Below are 13,830 nucleotides of genomic sequence, written 5' to 3'. Positions count from 1 at the left end.
GCACAGCAGATTAGCAATTAGCAGGGTCTGAGTAGCTGAATATTAAGAGCTACTTCAAAAACAAACTAATGAGTTTCAGGTAACTAGACTAGATTAATGGTGTTGCTACTTAAATGAAATGAAGAATAAGAGTAGGTCAGCAACATTGACAGAAAAATAAAAAAGCATTTTGAAAGTATTTAAGTTAAAAAGACAGAACAATGTAACAGCCATATGGAAGTGCTTCCTGATTTTATTAAGGAATGCCAGTAGTAGTCTTAGAAGAACTGACATCCCTGTTAACACATTTTCAGTTTAAGTGAATTCAGTAACAGCTTTTGAATTACCTGATTCATCTGAAAACTTCACTAGCCTGACCCAACAGGTGTGGCACAAATCCTGCAAAATTGCAGAGCTATCCAATAGTTTGGGACTCCACACCTTTTCCATACACCTTTAATATTCAGAAACTAATAGAGACCACCACCAGGTTGATTTTCTAGCCCCACGACTGTCTTGATTTCTATCACAGAGTTTTGTGAATTAGATGGCAAGATAACGCACCATAGATACCACGGGACATTTAAACAGTCATTGGCACGTGTAGCCAGCCGGAGGTCAGTCACTGAATGGCAAACATGTCACTGTTTCACAAAATAACTTTGAATCCTTAGTGTCAGATAAAAGGGAACATCAAGGAAGAAGTTCCAGCTCCAGGCATTTAAAAGGAATATGGTGATACAATCACAATCCTTTAAGAGGTAACTCGTTTACAGCCAGTAACATTTCCAGAAGACATAAAGAAAGAGACAATCAAGCTTGCAGAATGATGGAAGAGCATTCAGAGCATATTGTTGCTTCCTCTTGTTCTCTTTGCTTTAAATTCTATGCAGGATTTTATAGTCCCTTTGCACAAAGAGATGACTATATATTTTCTCCATAATTCTGAAGCAGTCTTTGTCCTGTGTGGATCTGTCTCTCATGGCATATAGATGACCTTGCTTCAGTGAGATAAAGGCAGCACACCCACCTCTGAGCAAACCACATCTTAACCACCATTTCTGAACACAGTGTAGTTCAGGAGTGCATTTGACTCAGGGCATGGAGAACTGGGGACAGGGAAACCAACTTTCACTGGTAGCACAGGCTCCCTGTCACTCAGAGCAAGCTCAGCTCCACCATACCCTCAGCAAGGCACAGAAGAGAGCAGAGGGATAAATAAGATTTGCCACTTCTTTGCAGCCCCTCCACCTCTACAAGGCAACACACTCACATTGGGAGCTGTTGGATTATAAACTGAGGAAGATACTCTCCTTCTGCATCACTCCACTTGATAAAACCAATACTGAGCCACACTTTAAGGACTGGGCAAGGCAAGGAACGATTAATCACATCTGGAGATGAGCAAGAATCCAGGCCATGCTGTGGCAGGCAATGTAAAACGTTCCCTGTGAGAAAACACAGCCTGGCAAACTGGCACTCTGCCCTTCTCAAAATCTCAAGTGGTATTCAGGGCCAACCTTATTAGAGGATGCTACAGTACTTCCACTGTTAAGCAGTCACAAGCACAGCACACTCAGCTCCCAAAGTTCATGGTATTAAAATAATAAATTAGAAACACTTGTCTCTCTGCAGAAGTGCCTGCAGCACAGTCTGGGACAAGCAGCAGGAGGCAATGACAGTGCAAGAGAAGGGTACAAACAGCGGGAGGGAAATGTCGAGTCTGTCAAAGGATGCTCCAGATAAACAAAGCTACTCTTGTCATGAACTCACAGGCTGTAGTGTGACATCACTATGAGCCTTCTACAAGAGCCTAGCCTGTGGAGCTTCTGCCTGACCCTTTCACTCAGCGTACAGATCTCTGTGGTGAAGCCTTCTGTGAGACTTTTTAAAGATTTCCTTTAAAAATATTTTTTTTAATGTGCAAGACATAAATTTAGACTCAATCCCACTTTAAATTCTACCTTGTTACCCATTCTGAACTATGTTAAGAAAATCAACATATTTCTAAAGTCCACAGCACTGTGTTCTAACTGTAGTATGGTGATTTCAACTGTGCTCCAGCTGTTTGACTGAATAATGTTCAAAGTCCCTAAGCATTTTAGTTAGCACAGCAGTTCTCAAATATCTACTACTTGAACATCAATCAGGTGAGATAGAGAGAGATGTACAACCTAAGAACTCATTCTAACTACACTGACTAAAATTACCAAGTCATACATTGAGATGAAGGACTACATTTTGTTCATCACGAAAAAGAGACCAGTGTGTTACAAGAGTTCTCTGCTGACTATTTCTGTACTACTTCATGAGATATGAGCTACAAGGATACCAGGGAAGGGGTTGCAGGAGCCCACACATAGTCCCACCCAGAAAATGGTACAAACAGATAACTAACAGAAATAACGACCAGGGAAAGGCTGGGGAAAGGGCAGGGGCAGATTAACACCCAGCAGGGAAACCTTTCCCGCTGACAAATGGTACAAGCAGATAACTCACAGAGATAACGACCAGGGAAAAGCTGGGGAAGGGGCAGGGGGAGATAAACAGTCTGCAAGGCAGGATATTTGCTTGCTGAAACTTGATAGGGCACATATTGCGTTAATCATAAGATTTTGGTAATTTTCCACGGAGAAGTCACCAAATAAAGACATAGGGTGAAGAAGACGCAGCTGAGGAAGACTCCGCAGCCTTTTATCACCGACCACCAGGAGACAGAAGGATGAACCCCTAGCAACAACCAGCACAGGCGCAGAGAACTCCGAGATAACATGGACTCCTGAAGGATGGAGAGGATAAAAGGACTGAATCAGAAACTAGTTGGTGCGGCAGTAGGTGGAGCTGAGACTCCCCTGTCGCCCAGCGCTGAGCCTTTGCTTGCGTAGTATAACTGCTTCAATAATTAATAAATTCTTTGATTGGAAATTGCTCGTTTTGAGTCAATTTTATAACAATTTGGTGCCGTGACTCGGATGAGAGTTTGGATCGGGTAGGATCTACCCAGAGTGGGGGGCGCCTCATCCAGTGCTTTCTGGGTGGCCCCTCTGGGAGAACCTCCGCCACTCTCACCGACGACCCTAAAATATATACTAGTAAGCAAACGGGACAAATTATACCGGTGAACCCCTTAATTATCTGTGCACGGAGTCCGGACGAAGACGCAGGACGCGTAAGTATAAAAGGGAATCCGTTCGGGCGGGGTTGGGATCCCGGAGTGTGGCGGTGGACAAGTGTGAATGAGAGGAGGGCCGGCAGCTGGACTCTCCAAGTGAGTGTGGACCCTTGAGTAGTGCGGTTCCTGCAGACCCGCGAGGGCTCGGGCCACGAAAAAGGGGAAGTGAAAGGAATTTGAGAGTGAAAGAAGGCACTCCGGATGAATGGGGCAGGGGAAAAGCAAGACCCCAACCCAAGGGAAACTCCCCCCCATTCCAAGGGACAATCCCCTAGGATTTATGCTTAGTAATTGGAAGCATTACCCAGGGACCGAGACTAAGGATAGGGCCAGAATGATACATCATTGTATGGAAGTATGGGGTGGGAAAGAGATTTCCAAAAAAAAAAAAAAAAAAAAAAAAAAAAAAAAAAAAAAAAAAAAAAAAAAAAGTTTTTTTGGCCCATGTTTGGATCATCTGAAGACTGGGTTCGACAGGACTTGAACCTATGGGTAAATTCTAAAGAGCCCTTCTCGCAAGAGGAGAGTGATTATGCCAAAATATCAAAATATGGGTAGCAAGACCCGAAGTGTATGTTTTCCAATTAAGAGAAGGGAAAGGGGATCCGGACAAAAAGGGGAAGAGGGACAATCATTTGGGCGACTTAATTATAGCACCGCCCCCATATGTCCCACCGCTAGCACCCAATGCCCCACCACCTCCACAACCACCTGCACCAAACAATGATGAAGAGGGTAACCAAGGGGAGGTTAACCAAACCGATTACCAAGGCCCGATTATAAGGAGCCGCAGTAGGGTTGAGACGGGGCTATTCCCTCTACGGGAGATGCCTATGGGTGGACCACAGGCGGGTATAGGATTTATTACTGTCCCCTTGAGTTCGGCAGATGTACGAGACTTTAAGAAGGACATGGGACATTTATTAGAGGACCCTTTTGGGGTAGCCGAGAGGGTCGACCAGTTCTTAGGACCAAACATCTATACCTGGGAAGAAATGCAGTCCATTTTGGGCATTCTGTTCTCTACTGAAGAACGGAATATGATAAGAAGGGAAGGAATGCGTATTTGGGACACGCAGCATGTCCAAGGCCCGGCTGCGGACACTAAATGGCCCCTACAGAACCCCCATTGGGACCACCAAAATGCGGCACATAGATTACTGACTAAGATACATCAAAAAAAAAAAAAAAACAACAAAACAAACAAACAACAAAAAAAAAAAAAAAAACAACAACAAAAAAAAAACACATTGGGGATCACAGGGACTGGTAGATTATTTTGCTGCAAAGTATGTGAGTGTGGGAATCTGGGACATTGCCAAACAAGTAACCAGAGGATGCCTAATTTGCTTACAAGTAAATAGGAAAAAAAAAAAAAAAAAAAAAAAAAAATTTTTTTGAGAAAATTACCGGAGGGAGGCTGACCGCTAGCAAAAAGGCCTTTCTCCCACATTCAGATAGATTTCACCGAGCTCCCCAAAGTAGGGAGAACCAAATATTTATTGGTCTTGGTGGACCACCTAACACATTTTGTGGAAGCCTTCCCAACCGTAAGAGAAACAGCCAAAGTAGTTACGAAAATATTGATGGAAGAGATAATCCCGAGATACGGGGTCCCAGAAGTCATTGACTCAGATAGAGGGCCGCATTTTATTTCCCAAATTACCCAAAACTTAGCAACAGCTCTGGGCATACGGTGGGAACAACATGCCCCCTGGCATCCCCAGAGCTCTGGACGAGTTGAACGAATGAATGGAGAAATAAAAAAGCAATTGACCAAACTGGTAGCAGAAACCAATTTGACCTGGGTTAAATGTATTCCTCTAGCGTTGCTAAATATAAGAACAAGACCTAGAGCTGATTTAGGGGTATCACCCTTTGAAATGATGTATGGGATGCCGTATAACCTAGAAAATCCTAACGAACATCCTGTCATTAATGACACATGTACACAAAAATATTTGGTGGAATTGACAAAGTACAGAAAGGCATTATGGGAAAAAGGTATGTTAGCACAACGGCCTCCTTTAGATTTTATCTTACACCAGGTACAGCCAGGAGATTGGGTGCTTGTGAAAAAAAAAAAAAAAACAAAAAAACAAAAAACAAAAAAAAAAAAAAAAAAAAAAAAAAAAAACAAAAAAAAAAAAAAAAAAACAAAAAAACAAACACAAAACTGTAAAGAAAACCCCTTGACTCCAAGGTGGGAAGGACCGTTCCAAGTACTCCTCAGCACAGAAGCAGCCATACGAACCGCTGAAAAAGGATGGACTCATGCTAGTCGCATAAAAGGACCGGTAAAACCCCCTCACAGCTGGGAGGTTTGCAGTCTCCCGGGAGAAACCAAATTAAAGCTGAAACGAACTGATAAATGATTTGGATAGTAATCTGGGTTGGAGATAACCATTATCTCCAAACCCAGCTAATAGGGAATCAGGAGGCTCTTGGATATTGCAAACTCTTAGAGGACGAGTTAAGAAAGCCCTACTTTAAGTCCCCGAGATTAGAACATAAAGGGCACCCATGGAAGGGGGAAAAAACACAAAACAAAGATATAAGGTTAAAGTGTAACTGGTTAGATTGTGACTGTCACCCCCTTGTATGCTTTTCCTATAAATTGTGTCACGAACCTTGGTGGTCTCATTGTCGGAGTGGTAGAACACCTAGGGGAATTTGCATGCCGTGCTATGAGAAAGAGAGGAGACTAACTTCTGTCATTCTTAGTAGCAGAGTTGCTACGGGAGGAGGTAAAGCTTAGATCTGACGAGTGGTGGGAAACCTTTTCCAAAGGGGTAAATCCTGATCGGTTCTGCTACCACCCTAACGAACCGATCCCCTTTCTCCTGGACATCCTGGAAGTGGTGTGTCAGAAGAAAGCCCCCAATTTGCGGCGTGACCTCTCATTAATAAAAGCTGATAACTGGGCCGCCAGTGCTAAAAAGTGGAAATGGGAGGTTTATCCGGCTCCTGAAGAATACCTCTGCTGCCGAGAAGATGATAAACCCCGAGGCTCGCAGCAACCGAGTCGTCGGGCGAGGCAGAGAGGTAATAACCAGTGGAGTCCGTCGGAAGCCTCGACCCCCATATGGGATGTACAGGAAATGTTGGCTGTCCTGCCCCAGGATTGGTAACCCACCACTGGGGAAACCAAAGGTAAAATTTAACCTGAGCTCCGACAATGACAGCCCCAAATTACAAGCCTTAATTCTTTTCTGGTGCATTGTAACAAGTTCAGGGGCAGAAGGGTATTCACATCAACCCTTCAAATGGTCACTGATTAGATGGGAAGACCAGTATGTTATCCAGACCAAAATCACATCTGGCGCACCCAGCTTTTTATGTACTTTGTGTGATTTAATACCTGTAAATCCATGTTTAAATCAGTTTGGATATTATTTTTGTCCAAGCTCAAACCCAGGAAAAGGGTATTGTAACTATCCAGGACACTTTTACTGTGCTTATTGGGACTGTGTATCAGTAAGCTCCTTTGGGGGGGAACGAGGACGGGTTTATCAGAACTGGATGGGGTCCATACGGGTGTACACAGCCCACTTCCACATATACCCAGAAAGAAGGAGGGTTAGATGGAACATGCAATATGATTTACATTAATGTGACAAAACCACATGACCAAGTCTGGTTATTAGGGAAAATGTGGGGAGCCCGATTATGGGAACCAGGGACAGACAGAGGGGGGCACTTTATAATCCAAAAGACAACCGTGCCACACGACCCTGAACCAATTGGACCAAACCAGGCGATAGCTGGAGAACAAACGCTAGGAGAAAATAATGGAAATTAATCAGAATCAGCCCCAACCACTAGTCTTCCAGAAATGTATAAGCAAAACTTTACTAATTTGACCTGAGGACCTGAAAACCCAGGAGAAGGGGACTTGTGGAAAATATTACAGGCCACTTTCCTAGTCCTGAATGAGACCCATCCAAATCTAACTAAGGAATGTTGGCTGTGTTACACCGTAAACCCCCCGTTCTATGAAGCCATAGGGGTAACAGCAAAAAGCAGACGAGTAAATGGGACCAACCCAGCTAGGTGCCTATGGAAAAAGGAGGAGAAGAATCAAGAGGGATAACCTTGGCAAGGGTAACGGGGAGAGGAAGATGTATAGGACGAGTACCAGTGGAAAAACGACATCTATGTCAGGTTATGGGGAATCTGAGTGACCCTAAGAAACCTGCCAGCTGGATACTGCCAGCAGCAAATACTAAATGGGTCTGTAACACTCTCGGAGTCACCCCATGTATAAATATAGACCGATTTAATGAATCCAGTGACTTTTGTATTCAAGTATTGATAGTACCCAGAGTCCTTTACCACCCCGTAGAGTACGTTTATGAACAATATCAAAATATAGGACCCCACATAGTGAAACGGGAAATATTCACAACCTTCACTGTAGCAATGTTACTAGGAATAGGTGCAGCCGGGACAGGAACAGGAATAGCCTCACTCATACAGCAACACCGAGGATTCCAAGAACTAAGAGCCTCTGTAGATGAAGACCTCAGGAGGATCGAAACCTCCATCAAAGACCTCACAGAATCATTAGATTCCCTAGCAGAGGTAGCCTTACAAAATCGAAGGGGGTTAAATCTATTATTCCTGCAACAAGGAGGACTATGTGCTGCTTTAAGAGAAGAATGCTGCACATATGTAAACAAGAGCGGAATTATACGGGACTCAATGGCAAAACTACGGGAGGGGCTAGAAAGAAGACAAAGAGAAAGGGAAGAACACCAAAGCTGGTATGAATCTTGGTTTAACTATTCTCCTTGGCTTACAACTTTATTATCAACAATAGCGGGTCCACTACTTCTCTTACTATTGGGACTCACGTTTGGCCCTTGTATTTTTAATAAATTGATTAGCATTGTAAAAGGCAGATTAGAAGCTGCTCACCTTATGCTCATACGAGCAAAATACGAAACCTTGAAGATGGATGATCCAGAAGAATCTCTGGAGCTTAGCAAAAGGGAATTAGAGCTTTTTGATGAACAAAATTGAGTATCAAAACAAAGGGGGGATTGAGATGAAGGACTACATTTTGTTCATCACGAAAAAGAGACCAGTGTGTTACAAGAGTTCTCTGCTGACTATTTCTGTACTACTTCATGAGATATGAGCTACAAGGATACCAGGGAAGGGGTTGCAGGAGCCCACACATAGTCCCACCCAGAAAATGGTACAAACAGATAACTAACAGAAATAACGACCAGGGAAAGGCTGGGGAAAGGGCAGGGGCAGATTAACACCCAGCAGGGAAACCTTTCCCGCTGACAAATGGTACAAGCAGATAACTCACAGAGATAACGACCAGGGAAAAGCTGGGGAAGGGGCAGGGGGAGATAAACAGTCTGCAAGGCAGGATATTTGCTTGCTGAAACTTGATAGGGCACATATTGCGTTAATCATAAGATTTTGGTAATTTTCCACGGAGAAGTCACCAAATAAAGACATAGGGTGAAGAAGACGCGGCTGAGGAAGACTCCGCAGCCTTTTATCACCGACCACCAGGAGACAGAAGGATGAACCCCTAGCAACAACCAGCACAGGCGCAGAGAACTCCGAGATAACATGGACTCCTGAAGGATGGAGAGGATAAAAGGACTGAATCAGAAACTAGTTGGTGCGGCAGTAGGTGGAGCTGAGACTCCCCTGTCGCCCAGCGCTGAGCCTTTGCTTGCGTAGTATAACTGCTTCAATAATTAATAAATTCTTTGATTGGAAATTGCTCGTTTTGAGTCAATTTTATAACATACATGGCCCTGAAATACCAATTCGGGTATCTAATACTATAATGTTCTAAAACCTGAGAGTGTTTTACTCCATCCTGTATCAATAAGAGAGTAATTTCTGAACAACTTCAAAAAGAGAAATACAGTAATTAATAATTTTCAAACACAGCTGATGAATCTTTCACAGTGTCCCCACCATAAACACAGTCACACATTGCTATACACAACACTGTTTCTAGTATTGAAGGAAAGGGGCAAGGCCCAGAGTGCTTCAATGGCATCAAAAGGGTTTATTTTGTAAGCTCATGTTTAGCTTCTAAGAAGTGCCATGCTCTTCATTGACTAGCTTTATACTATTTGGACACTTAAATACCTATCCCAATGAAGCAAACATTGGGATAGGTATTTAATCCTATCCCTTCCTATGGAGGAACTACTGGCAGCTACTTTCTCCAGAAGAAATTGGGAGGCTCATTTTAGCTATCCGATTTTGAAAACCTTATTTCTGAGTTCCCCAAGCAGGATACCAGAGTTTAAACGGTGGAATTGCCAAATAAATCTGCTCAGCATTGAATACTTTGAGCAGGCTAATTCAGTTGGTAATGAATGTCTGTAATGATGACAAGGATCCTGATGAAGTACCACTGTGCATTTTACAGGCACAGCCTGTATAACCAACTGATCTGTAGGCAAGCAGCAGACTTTTCTTTCAGAGAAGCAGGCTTCTTTACATCCAGCTGGACCCTGTGGTATGAGAAGGCCATGGGTCACAAGAAAACTGAACAAACATCTCCAACCTTCAAATCCAACCAGACATAACCAAAGAAAAAGACAGGCAACTCCTGGAAACTGACAACATATGGTAGCCCTATCATTCTGCAATGTCTACCAAAGCCAACTAGCTTACAATACAAACAGCAATGCTGGCACTTCCACAGGGACATATTTATAGAATTACAAGATGTTAAGGGGTTGGAATGGACCTTACAGATTACCTAGTTCCAATCTTCCCTGCTGTGGATAGGGAGACCACCCACTAAATCAGGTTGCTCGACGCCTTTTCCAACCTGGTCTTGAACAGTGTCAGGGTTGGGGCATCCACAGCCTCTCTGGGCAACCTGTTCCAGTGTCTCACCACCCTCACAGTAAAGAATTTCTACCTAATATTGATAACCTAAATTTTTCCTCTTTGAATTTGAGCCCATTACTCCTTGTCCTATCACTACAGCTCTGGATGGAGAGTTCCTCTCTGGCTTCCCCATAGGCCCCTTCAGATACTGGGCACTTGCTATGAGGTCTCCACACAACCTCACAGCAACCTCTTCTCCAGTCTGAAAGGCCCAATTTTGTCAGCTTGTCCTCAAAGGGCAAGCCCTCCAGACCTCTTATCAACTAAAGGCAGCTTTTTGCTTGGCCTTATTACATACTTAATAATCACTTATTGTATACAAGAGGACATCATGTCACAATGAATCAAAGTTCACCATTAAAATCTCACCTACGTGTTCATTCCCTCTTTCCTCCCAAAGCAACAGTGTGTCTCAAAGTCCACATCCACACACTGTCAAATACACATTTCTGGCAAGAATACCTTGAGTGCAGCTTTACCTGTTAGTAGTTTTAACCATATCCTGCAGTTTTTAAGAATCAGAGCGAAGCATGACTTAAAAAAATGTATCACAGTGGAATGAATTTAAACATGCTTTTAAAATGCTAGCTGTAAAAATTTACTGAATTGTTGAAAGTGTGCATTCTGTTAAACTCTGCCCTTCCTACAGATCTTACTAGTAAATAAATAACAACAGTTACCTCAATGCAGCAGCTGGTGTCTGTGCCACAACAGAGTAGAAAAGAGCAGTGTCAGTTAGAATTCAGCTGCTATGCCAAGAAGATTTTTATGCAGCTTTAAAGTCACGTTATAGAAAAATAAAAATATTTACTGTTTATAATTGTGTCACTGAACAACAAATTGGACCCTACTGAATCAGACTCTGTGCAAACACAGAGTGAAGAAGAGGTGCCTACTCCAAAATGTGTACAAGCTCTTGGATAAGTCTGTGCTTATTACAGGCGCTCCATCCTTTAGACACGTAATAAGGTTAATGATGCATATTAATAAAGCTCACCTCTCGGGTCTCAAGAATAGTATCAAAACCACAGTACTGTTGGATACCTTGGGAAAACCCTGAATACAAACCTCAGAGGTCTGCGGTGCAGAGCTGAAGGGCAAGGCAGGGTGCAAGGGTGGCTCTAGGGCAAAGCACAGGGCAGAAGGCGGGGAGCCAAAGGCACACGGGGGATGGATGCCAAGCCGGGGACCCCTTGCCCGAGGGGACAGCCAGGAGATAGGGGACATACAGGCGACACCGCAGCGCTCTGCCCGGCCAAGCCGAGAAAAGGCGGCAGCAAACCGGAAAGCACCGACTGAACCCGGAGGGCTCGGGGTTTAAATGACAATTTGGACTCCAGAGCGAGTTAACACGGTACCAAACCGCTGTACTGAGCCCAACACTCAGCCTGAGGGGGGCGGACACACGGCGCTGTTCCGCAGCTCGGGGGTCTCGGCTGGGCGGCGGAGGCAGGGTCGGGGCGGGAGGCAGGCTCGGGGCGGGAGGCGCGGCCGCCCCGCTCCCCTCCCTCCCTCCCTGCCTCCCTCGGCTGCCGGGCGCGCTGGGGCGGGAGGTACCGTACCGGCGGGCAGGAGGCATTCCAGCGGCGTGAACGCGCGCTCCATGGCCTCGCGGCACGGGCAGGCACACGCCAAAGGCACGGAGAACCGGGCGGGACCGGCGGCAGGGGGCCAGGCGGGGAGCAGCCGTGCCCCTTCCCGGTCTCCCCGGGGAACGCCTACAGCCACACGGCCGCGGCGGCGGCTGCGCCCGCCCTTGCAGGCGGCAGCGCTGCCCGGATACCTTCGGCCGCGCGTCCTCCTACATCCCCCGGCCAGGACCAGGACCAGGCACCGCCACCGGGATATGCTTGGGACCGGGACTGGGATGTGCCTGGCACCGGGGCGGCAGGACAAGCCGAGGGAATCGATGGCCGCCCCAATCCGTTGCTCGGCCAGCAGCGGGAAGGAAAGGCTGGACACGTTGATTGGCAGCGGAGGGGCCCTATGGGCCTGCGCTGAAGGGGCGGGGCTAAGGGAAGCCTCCGTCCCCAGCAGCGCCGGTGCGCGCCTGAGGCGGGAACGGGAGAGAGGAGCGGGAAGGGACAGGGACGGGGACAGCAGCGCCAGGGAGGGGACAGGGAGCGAGCGGAGCAGTACCCAGGCTCCCTGGGCACCTGAGCAGTGCCGACCCCGGTACAGCGACGCTCGGGAGGCCGGGAAGAGCCTCGCGTACCTGCGGCGCTGTACCGAGCGCTTTGCTCGGAGGGAAAGTCCTCAAATGGCTTTCAGCCCATGGAAACTGGAGGGAAATAAAAACTGCCATGAGTGCTCATGGCTTCGCATGCCGCCTGTGTGCCGGCGCCCTCGGGATGCAGGGAATGCCGTGCCGGAGGGCTGGCAGCATCCCGGCTCTGCTGTCCCCGCCTGTGCCCTTCCAGCTCGCCCAGAATGATGCGGCATTCCCAGGTGCTGCTTAAGTTTCAATTAATATCATTTCAATAACATCACAAAACTTGTCAAAGTCGTAGTTTCTCCTCGCTCAGAACTCTTAATTGGGGCGTTAATCATCTTCAGGCATAAAATGGACAACACTGCTAAATTCCAGTTTGCTCTGGGAGCATAGTGGGGCAAGTTTTGACCCCTCTAATGTGTCAATAATGTATTTCCACCTCCTGGAGCGGCCTTTGTCCCCGCAGGTACCCCTCTTGAGCCGCTCCATCAGGGACAGCGCGGCATGGCCTCGCCCCCATAGGCGTTCTCGGCTCCCGGCCGCACGGAGCTGAGCTCTCCCGGGAGCCGGAGGGAGCGCAGCGTCGCGGGGCCCCGCAGCAGAGGGCAGCAGAGGAGCGCCGCTCCCTCCCTCCATGTCTCCCTCCTCCTTCCCTCCATCCCTTCCGTCTGTCCGTCCGTCTGTCCACCGCCCCGGCAGCGCGGCTCGGAGCGGCCGGGGGACTCCGCAGAGCCCCGCTCGGCGCCGCCGTGCCGCTGTCCGGACGTGCACTGCGCCCCGGGGTGGGGGCGAGACGGGAGGACAAGGTCTCCTGATCCCGGAGAAAGCGTCAGCGAGGTCCGTGGGCTGGATGCTCACAGGGGTATTTTCCAACCTACTAATTATGTGGTTTCCTGTCAGTGAGGGTTTCCTGTCAAATCGAAGGGAAATGGGACCAACATGTCAGCCCACTCCTCAGTCCGTCTTGTTAGTCTGAACTTCACACTCAGATCAACATGATTTGAGTGACTTCAGTGGTGGGCTAGTTTGGGCCACATTTTTAGGACAAGGGGGAGTGGTTCCTTCCAACCTGAAACAGGGCAGGTTTAGATTGGATATTAGGAAGAAACCCTTTATGGATTTACAGTGTGGTGGGGCACTGGAATAGGTTGCCCAGAGCAGTTGTGGATGCCCCAGCTCTGAGAGAGTTCAAGGCCAGGCTGGATGGGGCTCTGAGCAGCCTGGCCTAGTAGAAGGTGTCCCTGCTCATCAAAGGGGGATTGAAATGGTCTAGATGACCTTGAAGGTCCATTCCAAGCCATACCATTCCAGGATTCTGTGGTTACCACTTTGACTGTGGGTGCACCTTTGGTTTAACAGTACAAGCACCAAACCTTTGCTTGGACCTTTCAGAAAAGCTGCCCTGCCACCTATAAGGGACTATATTGTATAAGCAATTCTGGTCCACAAAGACTGATAAAAATTTAGAAGTATTGGAGGCGTTCATGCCTTGGCAATGAGAGAAATGAGAGATTATTGGGAAAAAAGGAAAAGATATTAAGAGCATCAAAAGATTACTGTTGTTTACACTATAGAAATAAAA

At 46.7% G+C, this 13,830-nt stretch overlaps 1 protein-coding gene across 3 annotated transcripts in view; it reads right to left on the bottom strand.

The window, feature by feature from the left end:
• The window catches only part of TPK1 (thiamin pyrophosphokinase 1), a 311,253-nt gene extending 299,246 nt beyond the window's left edge, over positions 1–12,007 (bottom strand). For all 3 annotated transcript variants that reach the window (XM_071429756.1, XM_071429757.1, XM_071429758.1), the window contains exon 1: positions 11,599–12,007. In XM_071429756.1, the coding sequence (XP_071285857.1) occupies positions 11,599–11,641 (43 nt within the window). In that variant the 5' untranslated portion in view covers positions 11,642–12,007. The remainder of the gene's footprint in view (positions 1–11,598) is intronic.
• Positions 12,008–13,830: the final 1,823 nt, after the last annotated feature.

Source organism: Agelaius tricolor, unplaced genomic scaffold (genome assembly GCF_023055355.1).
Source record: "Agelaius tricolor isolate 1412-34295 unplaced genomic scaffold, bAgeTri1.0.p SCAF_6, whole genome shotgun sequence".
In the NCBI taxonomy this organism is placed as follows: Eukaryota; Metazoa; Chordata; class Aves; order Passeriformes; family Icteridae; genus Agelaius; species Agelaius tricolor.
The sequence above is the reverse complement of the archived record's forward strand: the minus strand, read 5'-3'. Positions and strand labels throughout refer to the sequence as shown.